Source organism: Chionomys nivalis, chromosome 5 (assembly GCF_950005125.1).
Source record: "Chionomys nivalis chromosome 5, mChiNiv1.1, whole genome shotgun sequence".
Lineage (NCBI taxonomy): Eukaryota > Metazoa > Chordata > Mammalia > Rodentia > Cricetidae > Chionomys > Chionomys nivalis.
Genome location: NC_080090.1, coordinates 5,968,732 through 5,985,293, shown reverse-complemented (window position 1 = coordinate 5,985,293; position 16,562 = coordinate 5,968,732). Strand labels below are relative to the sequence as shown.

Genomic DNA, 16,562 nt, shown 5'->3' with positions numbered 1-16,562 from the left:
AATTTTTTCTATCAGTTTGCCCATATGTATTTTTCATCCATTTGATTAATGTGGTCATGATAGTCTTGTCTTTAGTGAGATTGGATATTAGGTATATGCATGTGTATGTGTGGAGATGGAGTCATATACTTGTAACATGTATATCATAGACATTTGGATATTCATTTAATTTTACATGCAAAATTTATAATCATATAAATTGTTCTATCATAGTATCAAGTGATTATATAATATGTAATTTAGATATAATTATTTGAGCTATAAAAATGAGTTTTTGTACTGGGTATCCCCAAGATGAATATGCTACTAAGAGCATAGAAAATATTCAAGTTACCACATGACAACGTCTTACCTCACAGAAAACCCTATTAGGAGAAAAATCCACAGCCAGCAGACGAATCTGGGTGTGCTCTGAACCATTGGTCTGGAGGGGAAGTGGGTGGAATCGCACTTCCACTATTGTTTTTACCATTCTTACCCCATTTCGAGCACATTGCACCATTTATCCTCAGTTAGCTAAGCCGTCTCTTAGTTGCCCAAGACAGGTCTTACCCCTAGAGGACTCACAGTCTTTAATGTTTCATGTCAGCCTTGGCTAGGTGTGCATTCCGCCTGCGTCAAGGTTTAGTACAATCTTCTTCAAAGACTTTTGCTTTAATTATTGAATTCTTTCTACCCTATGGAAAAGGTCTTGACCTCATGGTCCCACTCGGATTGTCACCAAAAGTGTGTGTTAAGCCCAGAGTCCATTGTACCCAGCCCTCAAGTCATATTCATTGGTTTTCTTTAACAAGTAAAAAAAACTTCTTCCCATGACAGGATCATGGTCACCCCTACATTCTTCCGTTTAGTGGGTTTTGTCCATGGGGGCAGGCCTGTGGACTACATTTGCCTAAAGTTCATGAGGATACCTAAGCATGTAAATGAATGAATATGTTTTTTTCATTCCTTCCCTTCCTTTTTTTTAGTTTTTCTCCCCTTCTTCATCCTTCCTCCTTTCCCATCCCTTTGTCCTTCTTTCCTTCCCACTCTCCTTTATTACTTAGTTTTTATTTCCTCTTGTACCATCCTTTTCCCCCATCCCTTCCTCCCTTTCTTTATTCCTTTCTCCTTCCCCCTCTCTTTGTCCTTCCCTCCCCTCTCCTTTTTTTCCTTCCTCCCTCCCTCCTCCCATCCCTTATCCCCTCCTTTCCTTCCTTCTCCAGTCTGGAGATCTAATCAGGGCCTGGTGGGTGCTAGGCAAGCACTCTTCACCTGAGCTACAAACCCAACTCTTGCTTCTTCCTTCTCCATAGTACTTGGTCAATCCTGCGGTGAATCTGCTCTAACCCCAACTATCCCAGGAAGCACTGGTTGCCACATTAGCTCAAGCAAACTGTGAAGATGTGTGTGTGTGTGTGCGTGCGCGTGTGTGTGTGTGTGTGTGTTGGAGGATGCATTAACAACTAGTTAGAAAGTAACATGTTTTGGTTTTGCAGGTAACCAGGGAACAAATATGTCTACTAGATATCTAGAGAGTCATTTAGTAGCTCTTGAACCAGTGGAGAGTTACTCTTTGAAATGTTGTCCAGTTGATGGCATGACTCCATGATCTGGAGGGACCAAATCCCTATGTAAGAAATACCCTCAAAAATTAGACTGAGAATCAGGAAGATCTGCATAAAACAGTATGGCTTGAGCCCCTCAGTACTGCTGAAAGGCAAGCAACGAGCGGGACATAGGATTCACCAAAGCTCCGGGAGATTTAGGATCACAGTTTAGTTCATAAAACTCGATCGTTTAAAAACAGACTTGTAGAAGTCTGTACCAGAGAGCTGCACTTCCTGATGAAACCCCAGAGTGGCCTGTTATCACAGCTCCTTCACTATCTTCCTGACGTCTTGGTGCCAGGCGGATCCGTTTCCAGGCTCTCAATGGCACACTGCACTAGACCGCTCCTGCCCAGAGTCCTTCCTTGATGTTAGCATGCAGGATTTCATCATAAATCACAAATCATGCTCAGAGTCAAAATCCCAGCCAGAGGTTTACCTCAAAAGCAGGACCCATATTTTAACGCCAGCAGATTAAGGAAACGGGGGCAAGCCGTCCTCCCTCTATTTATAATCTGAGGACTTGCAAGGGAGGGTGTGGGTTTTCTGAACTGCGCCCTCATCTTCCAGATCCCCAAATTAAAGAAACAAGGAGACAGAGCAACAAAGCCACAAGCTTCATATATTAAAAAAGAAAAAAATTATGGTGGATTCTTACAGAGTTTCTGTCAGCAAAGTAAAATCAGAATGGCTGTCACTTTTCTTTCACCATTGGCCTTTATGGTGGCTTTATGGTTCTTTATCAGAACACACAGCAGATTTCCTAGCTATACCTTTCCGAGCAAATGGCCTGGTGTCGCATTCTCACGCATGGAACCGCACTACCGGGATGACATTGCACGAATACAGACTTGGAGCTAGTGTCAATAATGACTTGGAAGAGCGTGGTTGTTTTGGGTTTGGTCATGCTGCCAGCATCCATCTGAGCGATTCCTCCTGCTCTTTCCCCTCTCCAGATCCTCAAATCCAAAGACTTAACGTCTCCAACCCAGCGCTACATCGACAGCAAGGTTGTAAAAACGAGAGCAGAAGGCGAGTGGCTCTCCTTCGACGTGACCGACGCCGTGCACGAGTGGCTTCACCATAAAGGTTACAAAGCTCCTCCTTTGTGTCTCCCTAGATGTGGCCCCAACAGCCTGTGAGCTGACTCCAGACATAGACACACATACAAATGACTTCCTTAACTTGCTGTTTTCCAGACAGGAACCTGGGATTTAAGATCAGTTTACACTGCCCCTGCTGTACCTTTGTACCATCTAATAATTACATTATCCCGAATAAAAGTGAAGAGCTTGAAGCGAGATTTGCAGGTAACTGAAGCTTTATCCTTACTGGGAAAATCTCTTCTGAGGGCTGAAGTCAGTTTGCATGTGAAAATGGCATTGCTTGGTGAAGGGTGGGCACTTTCATGTATCTGGGCGATGATCTGCTCGGTGGGAGGGAGAAGGAAGTGCGCCTCGAGACAGGGCTCAGTGACTAAGAGCAGGTCCTGCTCTTTCCAAGGATCTGAGTTCAAGTCCCAGAACCCGCACCAGGGAGCTGGCAACTGCTTCTAACTCCTGCTTCAGGGGAACCTGGCGACCCCTCTTGGCCTCCAAGGGTACCTGCACTTGAGTGCACACACAAATAAACATTACTGAAAAATAAAATAAAGGTATTTTCTTTTAAATGGAAAGGATTGGAAGAATGGAGTAAACTCCAGACTTTCCCTGCCTCACACCTAGTGATGAAGCCGGCTCTGTAACCCTGTGAACAACAGCTCTGTTAATTGTTCCTTTACTCCTCACCTAACCAAATCAGCTTTCTATCTGCTGAGATTATTGAAGTAGATAGCAAGGATTCAAGGAAATATACTTTTATCTTTCTTTTTATTTATTCTATGTGTCTTTCATTCATCTCCCTGTCCCTTTGTATCTACCCTCCACTCCTATATCCCTTCAAAATAAAACAAAATTTAAGAGAAAAAAGGGGGAAAACATTAAAAATTTCATCATAGAAGCTGAGGAAATCCATTTCTAACCCAATAAGCAAAGTTTCAAGCACCAACAAATGCATTTCACCAAAGAAAAGAATGGTCTCGTGTCTCAGTTTCTGTAACTCACCTTCCAGGTGTTGGGACACACCACCTTTTTCTAGCCTGCATCCACTATGTGCAACTCTACCAGATTTCTGTAACTGCTAACAAACGCAGAAGTAGGCTCTCCTTTCCCCTGCTCGCCTTTGAGCTGAATTCATCAACACACAGAGTAAATAAGGATGCCAAGGGTTCAAGTCACTTGACTTAAGAGACAGTGGACTGTTGGGAGAAGAGGTGAAAGGGAAGTCCATGCCGCGCGCTGTTGTGGCATCTGCCAGCCTTCCCTTCTAACCTCACCTGGGACCTCAATCCACTTTTAGAAATCCTCAGTGGCCCTTGGACATGGAAAAACACTCCCCGAAGGTGTAGAGATTTATTTTGGTCTCCAACCTAGCCACGATTCTCTTGAGTGGAGATTAAATGCTTAAACTGGCAGTCTCTTGTGCATGCTTTGGGAAGCTCAGGTTTCTAAATCTCAGATGGAATCAGAAAAGTGTTGAGGATGCCATAAAATGAATGAAAAAGCTCTTTCTGTACAGCTTCCCAAAATAGCATTAGGTAAGGGTGACTTCTGTTTCCTTGAACCTAGTTCACGGCCATTTCTCTGCAGCTCAAGTTCTGCTCATTAGGAAAGCCTTCTGGGTTGATGGTCTCAGGGAAAGAGTGAACCAGCAGGCGACAAGGCGTGCTCTATGGCTGTGGGTTCTGTTGCTGAGGGCTTGAACACAGCCCACACTGAGGATGGATTAAAATAAACTGCCTAGATTGCCCTTGGACCATAGGTCAAAGACTTCTTCTGTAGTGACTTTCCCCAGTAACAGCCCTGCCTTCAACCCAAAACTGCCTTGGACAAGAGGCCCATTTAGATGTGTTCATTGTCACTTGTGGGAGGCCCATTGTGCCCTGTCTGTGTCTGTGGGAAATGATGATAGCCAGGCGAGGCAGCCGCGGTGTTCATCACTGTCGTTCGTGACCGTAGGCGTGGGGAACTATATTATATAAATATTGCTGCTTATATTTGACAAAGGTAAAGCTAAATGTTTATTACCCAAATGCGTTTTTTCAAGGTATTGATGGCACCTCCACATATACCAGTGGTGATCAGAAAACTATAAAGTCCACTAGGAAAAAAAACAGTGGGAAGACCCCACATCTCCTGCTAATGTTGTTGCCCTCCTACAGACTGGAGTCACAACAGTCTACCCGGCGGAAGAAGCGTGCTCTGGATGCCGCCTATTGCTTTAGGTAAAGAAATGAAAATAAAAACGAATGTTTGCCTCTGCTAACCCTAGCGTTGTCTTTGCTTCCCCTCCGTATATTGACCTGGATTGAAGTCATTGCTCAAGGACAGGTATAGACAGAAAAGATTTTGTATCTCGTAATGACATTCTCCCCAAGGCTTTCTAAAACTATTTTATTTTATTTTTTTATTAAAACATAATTACGATACATCACTTTGTCCTTCCAACTCCTCCCTCTTATCCCATTTACCCATTCATTCTGGTGTGTCAATTGATGTTGGATCAGGGGCAGGATCCTCCTTACGAGGTACTCACCACCTCATAGGTCACTAATGGAGGAGGCTATTTTGGTTGACAGAGCCAGTGATTATGGCAACAAGACTCCATAGTTCTTGAACTCTGATTCATTCCTTGATCTAGCAACAGGTGGCAAAGCACAGGATACGGTCTCGAAGGGGAATGCCTCCAGGGGCTCTCTGAAAATATCTGTTAGATTTTATTCATTGTGTGCACACCACAGCAGCAGCAGCTGGACGGCAGCTCTTCAGCAGGAAGGACTCGGCCCCTTTCACCTGTCTTCTTGCTTACTCTTAGTTCCCTGAAGATGAATGTTGTCAGGTCACAGACAGGAAGGCCAGGGTATAGAGTACATACAGGAAAGTAGTTCAGGGACTCACTGTGGCATCTCACTGTTGGCATTGTGTGAAATGGCGAGAGCCGGCAAGGCCAGTCTCATGGTGTTTGCCGTGAGTGGAGTGAGTCACTTTTCTGACACAGGGTAAGATGCATGTGAAATCAACTCCCAAATCCCCACTGCTTCTTCTTTTAACAGAAATGTGCAGGATAATTGCTGCCTTCGCCCTCTTTACATTGATTTCAAGCGGGATCTTGGGTGGAAATGGATCCATGAGCCCAAAGGGTACAATGCCAACTTCTGTGCTGGGGCATGCCCATATCTATGGAGCTCAGACACTCAGCATACCAAGGTAAGTATCTTCTACTCTTGCCTCAGTTCGTCATAATAATAATAGTAACAATGCCAACCTCAATGGTGTTGTGAAATATAACCTATATATTTAAGATGACTATCTCTAAAACTCCATTTGTTAGTGGTTACTTTTTTTGATACAGGATCTCATTGTATAGCCTTAGCTGTCCTGAAACTCCCTATGTAGATCGGGCTGGCCTTGAGTTTTTGGCAATCCTGCTCCTATCTCCAAGTGTTGAAATTACAAGTATACACTACCACATCTGTCTCTCTAAATCTTTATGACTAGAACCCAAAGTGAACACAGAGCTAAATATGTTATCAAGTTTTTCAATGAGGACAGCAGGATAACTCAGCAAGAAGACCCAAGAGTAGATGCCGTGTATCCCAGCCCAAATGAGCATAAACTTTTTCTACCTTCTGATATAGTCATCCATGGACTTCCTCTTTGTGGCTCATGGTGTAGGATTTTCGAGATGGGAAGGACTTCAGACATGGTCTTGTTCAAACAGAAGTTTTCTAAAAAACAGAAGTTAGTTTTAGAATGTGTGGGTGCCTTGCCCAAGATGAAAGAGAAACCAGTGACAACCCAGAGCTTGGATTATAGCCCTGTTTGTTTTATAACCTGGTCCCCACTGCTCCATCTTTCTGAGCTTAATTCCTCAAATGTGGCAGCAAGTAGAGGTTTCTGTTCTGCTCTTTATGCTTCTGTAAATCTCCTTATTAAAAAGGATTAGAAACATCGCCTTCACTGCAGGGTAGGAAAACGAATCTGCTGCCAGAGAGATCGCATTTGGCTGAATTCGGGAGCTGGGACGTTATCAATTATTTTAGACAATCTGTGTTATTAAAAATGGCTCTTTCCTGCTTATGAAAAATTATGTATTAGTGGAATATGAGAACTATTTGCTGGTATATGCCTGCCTGGACTGAACTGAAATGGACAAACATGGCTTCCCCTCCTCCAGTCACCTTCCCAGTGCCCCTGTAGGCTTGGCACTCAGGGCTGACCACGTGCTTGGCCATGTGAGGGAAGCTGGCTCATGCCTGTCCCTTTGTCTGAGCTCTCTGGCCAGCCTGCTTCATCTGGACTGTAGCAGCAGTAGCTGTAACGCGGGCAGGGCCCGGTTGCCAAGTCGAAACGTAATTCTCCTCCCTGATACACAGAGGGAGTGTGTGAAGGCTGAGGCCAGGCTTGTTTTCCAAGGAGAAGGAAGACTAACTGTCATGGTCACAAATATGTGGTTTGGACAGTTCCCCAAGAAGCCAGGGGTAGCCTAATAAAGTAGCCAGTGTTGCTGCGCTCAACAGGTCTCTTGTCCTCAGCTGAAAACATCCCAGGGAATCTCGAGGAAAAGGTCACTTGTTTGACTAACACATTAATGGCATCCTTGGAAATGTCTCTGTCATCACGGGGTAACCTACACGCTTCCATCAGTAAAAGTCGCACACTCCTGTGATGGAGGCTGGGATAAAACTGCAGAACTCTGTGCAGCACTTTCTCTTCTATTGTGGGACTTGGTATTTAGTTCTTGAACTTACTCATCCCCATCCAACATGAGGAATGTTAACAGGGTCAGTTAGCAGTGTTGCTTTAAGCAAAATAGAATAAAGTGAATGATTGGAACCAGAGATTAGCTAGGTGGGTGGGGTAGTACACGCCTGTGATTCCAGAACTCAAGTGAGGCAGGAGGATTGTGAGTTTAAGACCAACCTCAGCTATATGGTGAGTTCAAGGCCAGCCTGGTCTGTTATATAGTGTGGGCTACCAAGGAAGATTTTGTATCTGAGTGAAACAAAACACAGAATCCACGAGGCTTCCATGTTGCCTTTTCCTCCATTCTTCACATCTCTGTAATTATAAGGCATGGTCAGTAAAAGGATTTTGTAAAAAATGAAAATGACATTTAGTTAGCCTGAAAACATTTAACAGGAAGATATCCTGCCGCAGGCAGGCATCCTTTTTATACCTGAGGGTAGATTACAGTTCTTACAAGAATGTCAATGGAATATTTTATTCCTCTTTTGTCATTCTGTCCCCTGGCACATGAGTCACACACTGTCCAGACAAGGCTTCCTAGAGGTACAGGGCAAACAAAGAGACCAGAGTCCCCAAGGCCAAGGAGCTCTTAAAATGTGTGGGAATATGAAATGGGTATTCATGAAACCTTGGTTCCAAATTTATACAGAAATAAGACCAAATAGAAGGATGCCCGGGGTCTCTGTGTAGCAAAAGCCAGTAAATTTATGGGGAAAAAAATTAAGATAATCTAACTGAACAATTTGGTGTTATCTGGCTTTTTAAGGAATCATTTGTTTAATATGTGCAAAAAGAACACAAGGCAACTTGTGGGAAAAGTCTAAATTTATCGTTGCTAAGAACACAAGCCAATCTGACCATAATTTAGAGTAAGAAAAACAATAATTAAGATGGCCTAATCAGTGGCCCTGAGCTGGGGAGATGACTCAGTGCGTAAGATGCTGTGAGTATAAAGACCTGAGTTCATAGCCCCATTGACCACATAAAAGCTGGATGTGGTGATGGGCTCATAACCTCAGAGCTGAGAGGGACAGAGACAGGAGGATGCCTGGAGCTTGCTGACCAAGCCAACCTACAATCTGCAACCAAGCCAAATCAACAATCTGTAGGTTCAATGAGAGACCCAGACTAAGTAAGATAGATAGATAGATAGATAGATAGATAGATAGATAGATAGATAGATAGATAGATAAGTGAAGAGAGACTGAGGAGGACACCCACCATCAATCCCTGGACCTTGCTTGTAGCTGCACACACACACACACACACACACACACACACAGACAAGTAAAAAATGTAAAAACAAATGAAACTCATCACTTGCTTTTGTATGTGTCCCTGTCTTGTGTCACTCAGGTCCTCAGTTTGTACAATACCATAAATCCTGAAGCTTCTGCTTCCCCTTGCTGTGTGTCCCAAGATCTGGAGCCACTGACCATCCTCTACTATATTGGCAACACACCCAAGATCGAACAACTTTCCAACATGATCGTCAAGTCTTGTAAGTGCAGCTAAGATCCTCAGAAAAGCCACGACACGAAAATCACGGTGACAATGACACATGACAACCACAATGACGATGATGATGTCTGTGATGCGAGGGAGTTTGGATTCATCACTGTTTAAAAATAAAAGTTGGAGAAAAAGCGGTACTAGTTCAAACATTTTGCAAGCTTGTGTTCTGTTTGTTAAAACTGGCATCTGAGATTACAGCAACAACAAAAAACCATGGAAGGCTTCAGTCTGCATTTCACCTACTTCGTGAGAGACACAAAAAGAAAACATCTTTTTTTTTTAAAGGAAAAAATAAACACTGGAAGAATTTGTTAGTATTAATTATGTGAAAGAAAAACAAAACAAAACAGGAAAACCCGTTTAGTGGAGTTGTACGTATTGTTTCCACCCCACACTTCTCCCCGAGCTTCTCCTGGTTCCTCTGTATCGCTCTGCATTGGGCACTTCCCTGTCCCTTCCTCTGAGCTAACAGTGGCTTATTTATTGTGTTACTATATAATGAACCTTTCATTGCCCTTGGAAAACAAAACAGGTGTATAAAGTGGAGACCAAATGCTTTGCCACAAACTCATGGACGGCTTAGAGAATTTGAACTCAAACCAGCTGGAGATACAGGAGCTCATGCCGGGATGGGACCCCCGTGAGTCCTTCTATGACCGAGCAAGTCTGAAAAAGTATAGACGCCCCCAGAGCACGTGCTGTGTGCCAACTGCTACGGAAGCTTCACGGGTGGCCATACACTGAAAAGGCCTGTTAACAAAAAGACTTGGAGTCAGTGGGAATCTGGAAGATTTTTTTCTTAAATCTCTTTTTATTGTAAATGATTCTTTGCCAGTTTAAGCAAGCCAGTGAAATGTTGACCTGTTTTGACGTGTATTGTCAGACTTTGGACCGTGAAGTGGCTGTAGAGCTCCGATACAGGTTTTTTTCCTTTGTCTTGGTATATGTAATCACACTGATAATATTAAAATAGATGGATCTAGAAGCCAGCATAATTGAAAACACACCTGCAGATCTGTTTTACAAACTATTAAATCAAAACATTAACTACTTTATATGTAATAATGTAGATCCTTACCATATTTTTGATATTCTGTAATAATGATTGTGATTTAGATTGAACTTAAATTTGAATTTTTTTTAATGATCATTCAGATTGTATGTTTGTTTCCTTTAGCTGGCCAGTACTTTCGAATAAAACCCCTAGATTTTGGCTCGCAGTACAAATTCATTGTTTTAAATATTATCTTCTCTGCTCGGCTTTTATGTTTTGTCCATTTAATGGCATAAGATACCTGGGTCCATTTTTCCCCCTTTCCTTTTCTTTTCCAAAAGACATAAAACAAAAACAAACAAAGAGAACCAAAAAGATATGTTTAAGGTCTATATTTGCCCTCCATCTTTCTGGGTCAGTACTAAGTAGACCAGATGATGAAGTTTCTCCTGAGAAGACAGGTGTGTGAGCACAGCTGTCGTTTTAGAGAGGGTTTAAGAATCTGAACTCAGAATCTCCGTGACTGGGCTAGGAAAAAAATTCTGTAGCTTCCTTTAATTCATATATTTGTGGAATCTTATTACTGTTAAAAAGTGGACAGCTGAAAAGCAAAGGCACCCCTTTCTTTAGTCAGGCTTTGGTTTCAGGGGAAGAATTGAGAGATGCCCATTTTGAGTTTTCCCAAGGGGGAAAGGCCCAGGTCACATTCATCACTTCATTAACTTCCCTGAAGTTCAGGTTTGGAAAGAAATTACTTCAAAGAGCACAAACTAAATTCTCCCTTGTAAAAATCTTCTTCCTTTCACCTGAGTGAGAATGGTCTACAGCTGAGGTTGGCTGTGGCTTGAGGAGCTAGGTTGTCCTCTCTTGCAGAGCCAGTACCTGACACGGGGCGTTGCAGGGCATCCTTGTTTCGTACTTCAAAATACAAACTAGTCCAGAAAACCATGGATTATTTATGGTCTTACCTGAAGGGCAACACGGTGAGGTGTGAATACAAAGAGAATTTCTTTGATATGACATACTTTGGGGGGAGTTTTCCTCCATATTCATTAAGATGAAGAACGGGATTCGCAAGCCGAAAGACAGAGCAAGCGCTGGTGAACGGCCCATGTGACAGGTGCAGCGCAAGCCCAGCTCTGCCTGTGTGTGCTCATTTTCCTTCCCCCTCCACTTTTCTGTTATTTCTATATAAATTCCCTAGTTCTACAGATATTTTCCTCTCAGATAAAATGATGTTTTTATTCTGTATGAGTTTGTCTCTCCTTGAATGCACTGACTGCTTTTTTCTTTTTTAAAGATTTCTTGAATCTTTTTCTCTCATTTTTTTAAAAGTCTGTGGGGTCTACAGGTCTTTATTTCCCATTAGTGAATATTGCCATGGGAAGGGTGGTAGGAGGGGGGTGCATTAGCATATGGGAGGGGCAGCAGGTTGTAAGTGTTAAGCAACAGTACAATTTTACGGCTGGCATGGTTTTTTAAATAATGGACTACAAGAATAGCTGTTCTGTGTTTTGATGACCAACTATGCTGTATTTTAACACAATGTATGTCTGGTTTTTGTGGTGCTCCTAGTGGTAAATAAATTATTTCAGTTGTATGTTGCTGTGTTCTTCCTGTCAAAGAATCGTGTTTGAGACCCAGAAAGCGCATGTGACATCACAAGATGACTGGTCCATGGGAAAAGCTGTGCTTCAAGCTGTCTTCTGTGCTCTTATCCCTCAGCTGCTCTCTTCAGAAATACCACACCACAGCTTCAGAGCCAGCATAGCTATCAAGGGCCGGAGAAAGGCTTTACTGTCTTTTTATTTTCTCATTTATTACTGTTTGGTGATTGTTTGGGATTTAGTTTCCACCCAGCTTGACTGTCTACCAGAAAAAAAAAATATGCAGAGATATTTGGGCCATGATTAGGCTTTCTGGTTCTATGTTCTGCCAATCCCAAGGCCAAAAGAACTGGTCTAGACAGGATCCCCTGTCGCCCCATAACTTGGATAGTTACTGAGCCGGCCAGATATAACAAAAGCCATGTGCACTTTGGGGTCGTTGCTTGGGAGCAGTTGCGCCTGTCCCAGTTTTACCCATAGCACTGTGCACACACACACACACACACACACACACACACACACACTGCTGTTCCCTCAGATCTCCTCAGTTTTTACCTATGGGACCCCACTTCTCAAGTGAGTTGCCAGCCTCTTAATAAATAGAACTAAGGAAAAAGTAGTTGAGACTCGGTCTGTTCTTCTCAGTTTGTCTAAGGCAAAAACTTAGCTGGTGCCTGCTGTGTGGTCCACGTGTCAGAAGCAAGCCCTCAGTTTGAGCGTGGAAGCAGACTAGAGAATGGGTCCTTCTCTGCCATCTTGTCACTTGTTTTTGCCATCACATCTTGTTTGATCTCAAGTGGAGGACTCATTCCTCTCTGACTTGAGTCCTGGGTTCTGTGTAGAGTGAGCTAGCCAAAATCTGTCACCCACCCCAGTTCATAGCACAACAGTCTTACTCCTGTTCTGCGCTGGGGGCATGGCGGGCCTTGCGGTCATGAACTTCTCTTCATTTCCAGACTGTAGCTTGGGACCACACATCTCCATCGTGGTGATCGATGTGTAAAACTCTCCAGACCCGTACCTCTCAAATGGATCAAGCCATCAGTCATCCCTGAGGGTATTTCTTAGTTCTGTAGACTAACCTTTTGGTGGCATGACAGGTCCAGAATTATTGGAAAGTAGCTAGTTGAATGAACGTCACCGCCTAGCAATAGTAACGGCAGTGTGTCGTCAGACCCTGTCTGTGCTCAGCTGATTTGCTCTCACACTTAACCTTCATGTTGATGTATTTTTTTAAAAGATTTATTTGATTTTTAATTACGTGGTGTGTGTGTGTATGGGTATGAGCACATGTGAGTAAAATGTGTGCAGAAGCCCAAAGAGGGTGTTGAGCCTCCTGGAACTGTATGTAGTCCCAAGGGAATTCAGGTCCTCTACAAGGGTAGTATGCTCTGCTTTTCTAAGCACTGAGCATGCTCTCTACCCCCTAATGATATTATATACAGCACCGTGTCATGGGAGAGTAAGCGGGAGCTCACGGTGGGTTGATCACTTCCTCCACAGCCAAATATTTAGCAACTGGGGGGTCTAGAACCTTATCTATCACCAATACACGAGTCATGTGTGGGTCCTGGGAAGTTAAAAATAGCCAATCTGACTTGAGACAGGCTACAGGTATAAGATACCCACTAGAATTTTAAAGACTTAGGTAGGAACATGTGCAAAATTTAAAATGTCTCAATATAATCATTTTTATCCTTTTTGCATATCTAAACATTCTTGGATATGCATCAATTTAAATAAAGCATTGGTTAAAATTATTTTCACCTGGTTTTCTTTAAAATTATTTTATATAATTACTAAAATACATACATGTATTATGTATTTTGAGCTGAGTTCCATTCTGTAAGACAATTCTGGTGTAGGTTTTTGTTTTTCTATTCTCCATTGTCTCTGGTTTGTGAAATGGGTCCCAGGCTGGCTCAGCCCCCTGGTGTTGGGCTTATAGGTGTGTGCCACTCACTCCCCCAGCACTGCTGTAGAATTTGAAAGCAGCTCCGTCTGGAAGCAAAGGCTAAGCTACTCCCATAAACTGTATTATCAGCCTTTGTTTTTATAATTGATGTGTGATTGAACAGTGTTAGGACCTACCCTGTGGAAGGGAAGCTTTGGTCAGTCACACTTTAGGGGTCAACCTAACAGCATGTCCTCAGTGTCCAAGTCCCTTGTAATTGGTAGTTGTCTATTTGCAATGGAATGGGCAGCTCAGCCTTTTTCTGGGCACACTGAGCTATTGAGCCGAATTCTTCTACCCATAAAGGCTTCATTAATGTTCCAGTGGCAATGGTTCCTACCTTCCTCAAGGGAAAAACAAAAACCCAAATACTTACTGTGCTTGCTTAAGTCACCGGTCATGAGACAACGTCAGTTTCCCATGAAAGAAGATAAGCAACATGACTGTATCTATTGGGCTGTCAAAGGGCAGAGTCAGGTTTCCTGTCCCTGGGGTACTTAACTCGCAAATTAAAGCTAGAAATTACAAGGTACACACAGACACGAAAAGCCAGGACACGAAGCCTGCAAGACTGTCCTGGAAAACTCATCGTTAGCAACTGGTTCCTTTGATTCTATCAAAGATTGTAACTGGACTTCTAGCAAAATTCCGACTTCATATTTTCTTTCCTTATCTCCAAAACCACCCTCTCTGTACTCCATTGCTTCCCTTGACTCTACAGTCTCATCCTGCGATGAAGGAAAATAAGACCCTGAGTTACTAACATTCCAGGTGAAGGGCAACAGAGGAAAGATCTCGTTTGAAGCTGTATTTACGAGATACTATGAAATTGGAGTAATTAATAGAAATATTATATCATGGTAGCTATTTATCTATCATCTGTTATGTATCTGTCCCGTACCATCTATGTACATTTATTTTCAATCATTTGTGTAAACATCTATCACTTAACTCTATCATATAATTATCATCATGCTCTATATATTACCATATCTTCTGGCGTTTATAGATCATCATTATTTATCTCTTTCTCATCCATCAAATTTACCTATTATATCTTTCTGTCTGTCTATTTATCACCTACCTCTTACTTATCTAACTTTATGTGAGACTGCAAAGAAAAGGTTTTCCAGTGAACTTATTTTTAAAAGATTTTAGGCTTCTCCCCGAGTGAGCCTTTATTTCCCTGAAATGCTTTTTTTTTTTTATTTATTTATTTCAGCAAGTAATGGCTGTTTGGAGAAGAGTTGAGTGTGTTCCTGTAACTGGGTAGAGACCTAATAAAAGGAACAGAATGTACCAAGGGACACTCTGTGTTGTGTGATCACAAGTAGAGGAGTGGTCCACCCGAAGAGAACAGACATAATTACACAAAGAAAAAACCAGTGGTAAAGAAAAAGGCCCAATATGATGTTCCAGGCTTTCTCCCTCAGAGAAGGATTGTCTCTGCTGCAGATGCCAGCTCAACTGAAGAACATAGATGTATGCCTCTTGCTTAACATCCCCAAACCCAGCCAGCCGTGGTGACAGGGACCCTCTTCATAGGCCCAGTGCTCCATTTGGAATCATATAGCAGCTCCTCCAAATCAGGATGTTGGGAGCAAACAAGCTAAGCAGTTATGCAATCCAAGGCTGTCCTAAAGGCAGTGTGAAGTCATGCAACCTGGCTCGATCTCAAGTATGGGTGGAACACGTATTTCTTCATTTGAAACAAAATTAAACAGCAAAGAAAGCTGAACAGAACTTTCAACCAAATGGCAGTGCTGGATCAAGTTTCCCACTGCCATGTGTGTGTCTTCCCCTTGTTCATGGTTTGGTATTTCAAGGAAACTTGGGTTACATTCAGATTCCTACAGAGAGGACGCAGAGAAAGAAGCTGATTGGGAAGCTTTGAGGAGCCTTCAGGAGGCCCAGCAACCTTTGAAATTTACTTTCTTCTTATAGATCTAACAGCCTACTATAAATATTTGAAGCAGTGAAGATATAATTACTATAGAAAGTATGAGGATACATACACACACTTATGTATATATGTATTATTGCATGATTATAAGTATATATTAATCTACTATCTACTATATACTATATGTGTCCATATGTGTATGGGTATCAACACACACATATATGTGTATATGTTTAATGTCCTAAAGGGTGCAGCATAAGAAATAATTATAATCCAAGGATTTAAAAATTGATACCAACTGTTCACTCCCCTTTGGGAACCTATACTAATGAGACAAAGGACGACCTCAAGGCAGGATGGATGGAAGGGCAGAAGAGATGAAGGGAGGTGGACAAGAGAGGGAGGAGAGATACTGAATATCTACCATGTGACCAGCATCTTTAACGACGACTATGGTGCCTGTGTGGAACGTGGTGCCACATGCCTGTAACCTCAGCACTCAGTCGGTGACGCAGATTAGATCACCATAGGTTCAAGACCAGACTGGTGCACATAGTGAGTTCCAAGCCAGTCTCAACTGATCAGTGAGTGAGACACTGTCTCAAATAGCAAGCAAGCAAAAACCAGGACAAAGTATTGAAAGACAAACAACAAATGGGTCAAGGAGGCCTAAGTTCAAACAGGGGAGCCAGGAAGGGGCCCCGCTGTACCACTGCTTTCAGTAGAAGTCTGGAAAAGGAATGCTTGCGGAAATGCCGTGTGTGTGACTCCTGCCCTTCCTCTGCCCTGCTGTCCTGGGTCTCCAGGATGGCACATCTCCGTCCTAGGAGTAGTAAGCCTGGCTGCTCTGTGCTGCTGACTCTGAACACCTGCTTCTTTAACGTAGGTTCCCATCCCTATGTTTGTTGGAGCTAGAGGAATGGTTCAGTAGTTAAGAGTACTGGCTGCTCTTCCACGGGATCCAGGGCAGACTCCCGGTGCCTACACAGTGGCTCATAGTCATCTGTAACTCCAGTTCCTGGGTTCTGACACCATCTTCCAAGTCCCCCCCCCGGGGGGGGGCACTACAAGCATGGGGTGCACATACATACACACAGACACCTATGCACATAAAAATAAGCAAATTAAATATATTAAAAACCTCTTAGTTAAAA

General features: G+C 42.9%; 1 protein-coding gene across 2 annotated transcripts in view; it reads left to right on the top strand.

Moving 5' to 3' along the window:
* Tgfb2 (transforming growth factor beta 2) overlaps nucleotides 1-11,544 on the top strand; it is an 82,719-nt gene extending 71,175 nt beyond the window's left edge. For both annotated transcript variants that reach the window (XM_057770233.1, XM_057770234.1), the window contains 5 exons: nucleotides 2,546-2,678; nucleotides 2,789-2,899; nucleotides 4,734-4,911; nucleotides 5,740-5,893; nucleotides 8,792-11,544. In XM_057770233.1, the coding sequence (XP_057626216.1) occupies nucleotides 2,546-2,678; nucleotides 2,789-2,899; nucleotides 4,734-4,911; nucleotides 5,740-5,893; nucleotides 8,792-8,950 (735 nt within the window). In that variant the 3' untranslated portion in view covers nucleotides 8,951-11,544. The remainder of the gene's footprint in view (nucleotides 1-2,545; nucleotides 2,679-2,788; nucleotides 2,900-4,733; nucleotides 4,912-5,739; nucleotides 5,894-8,791) is intronic.
* Nucleotides 11,545-16,562: the final 5,018 nt, after the last annotated feature.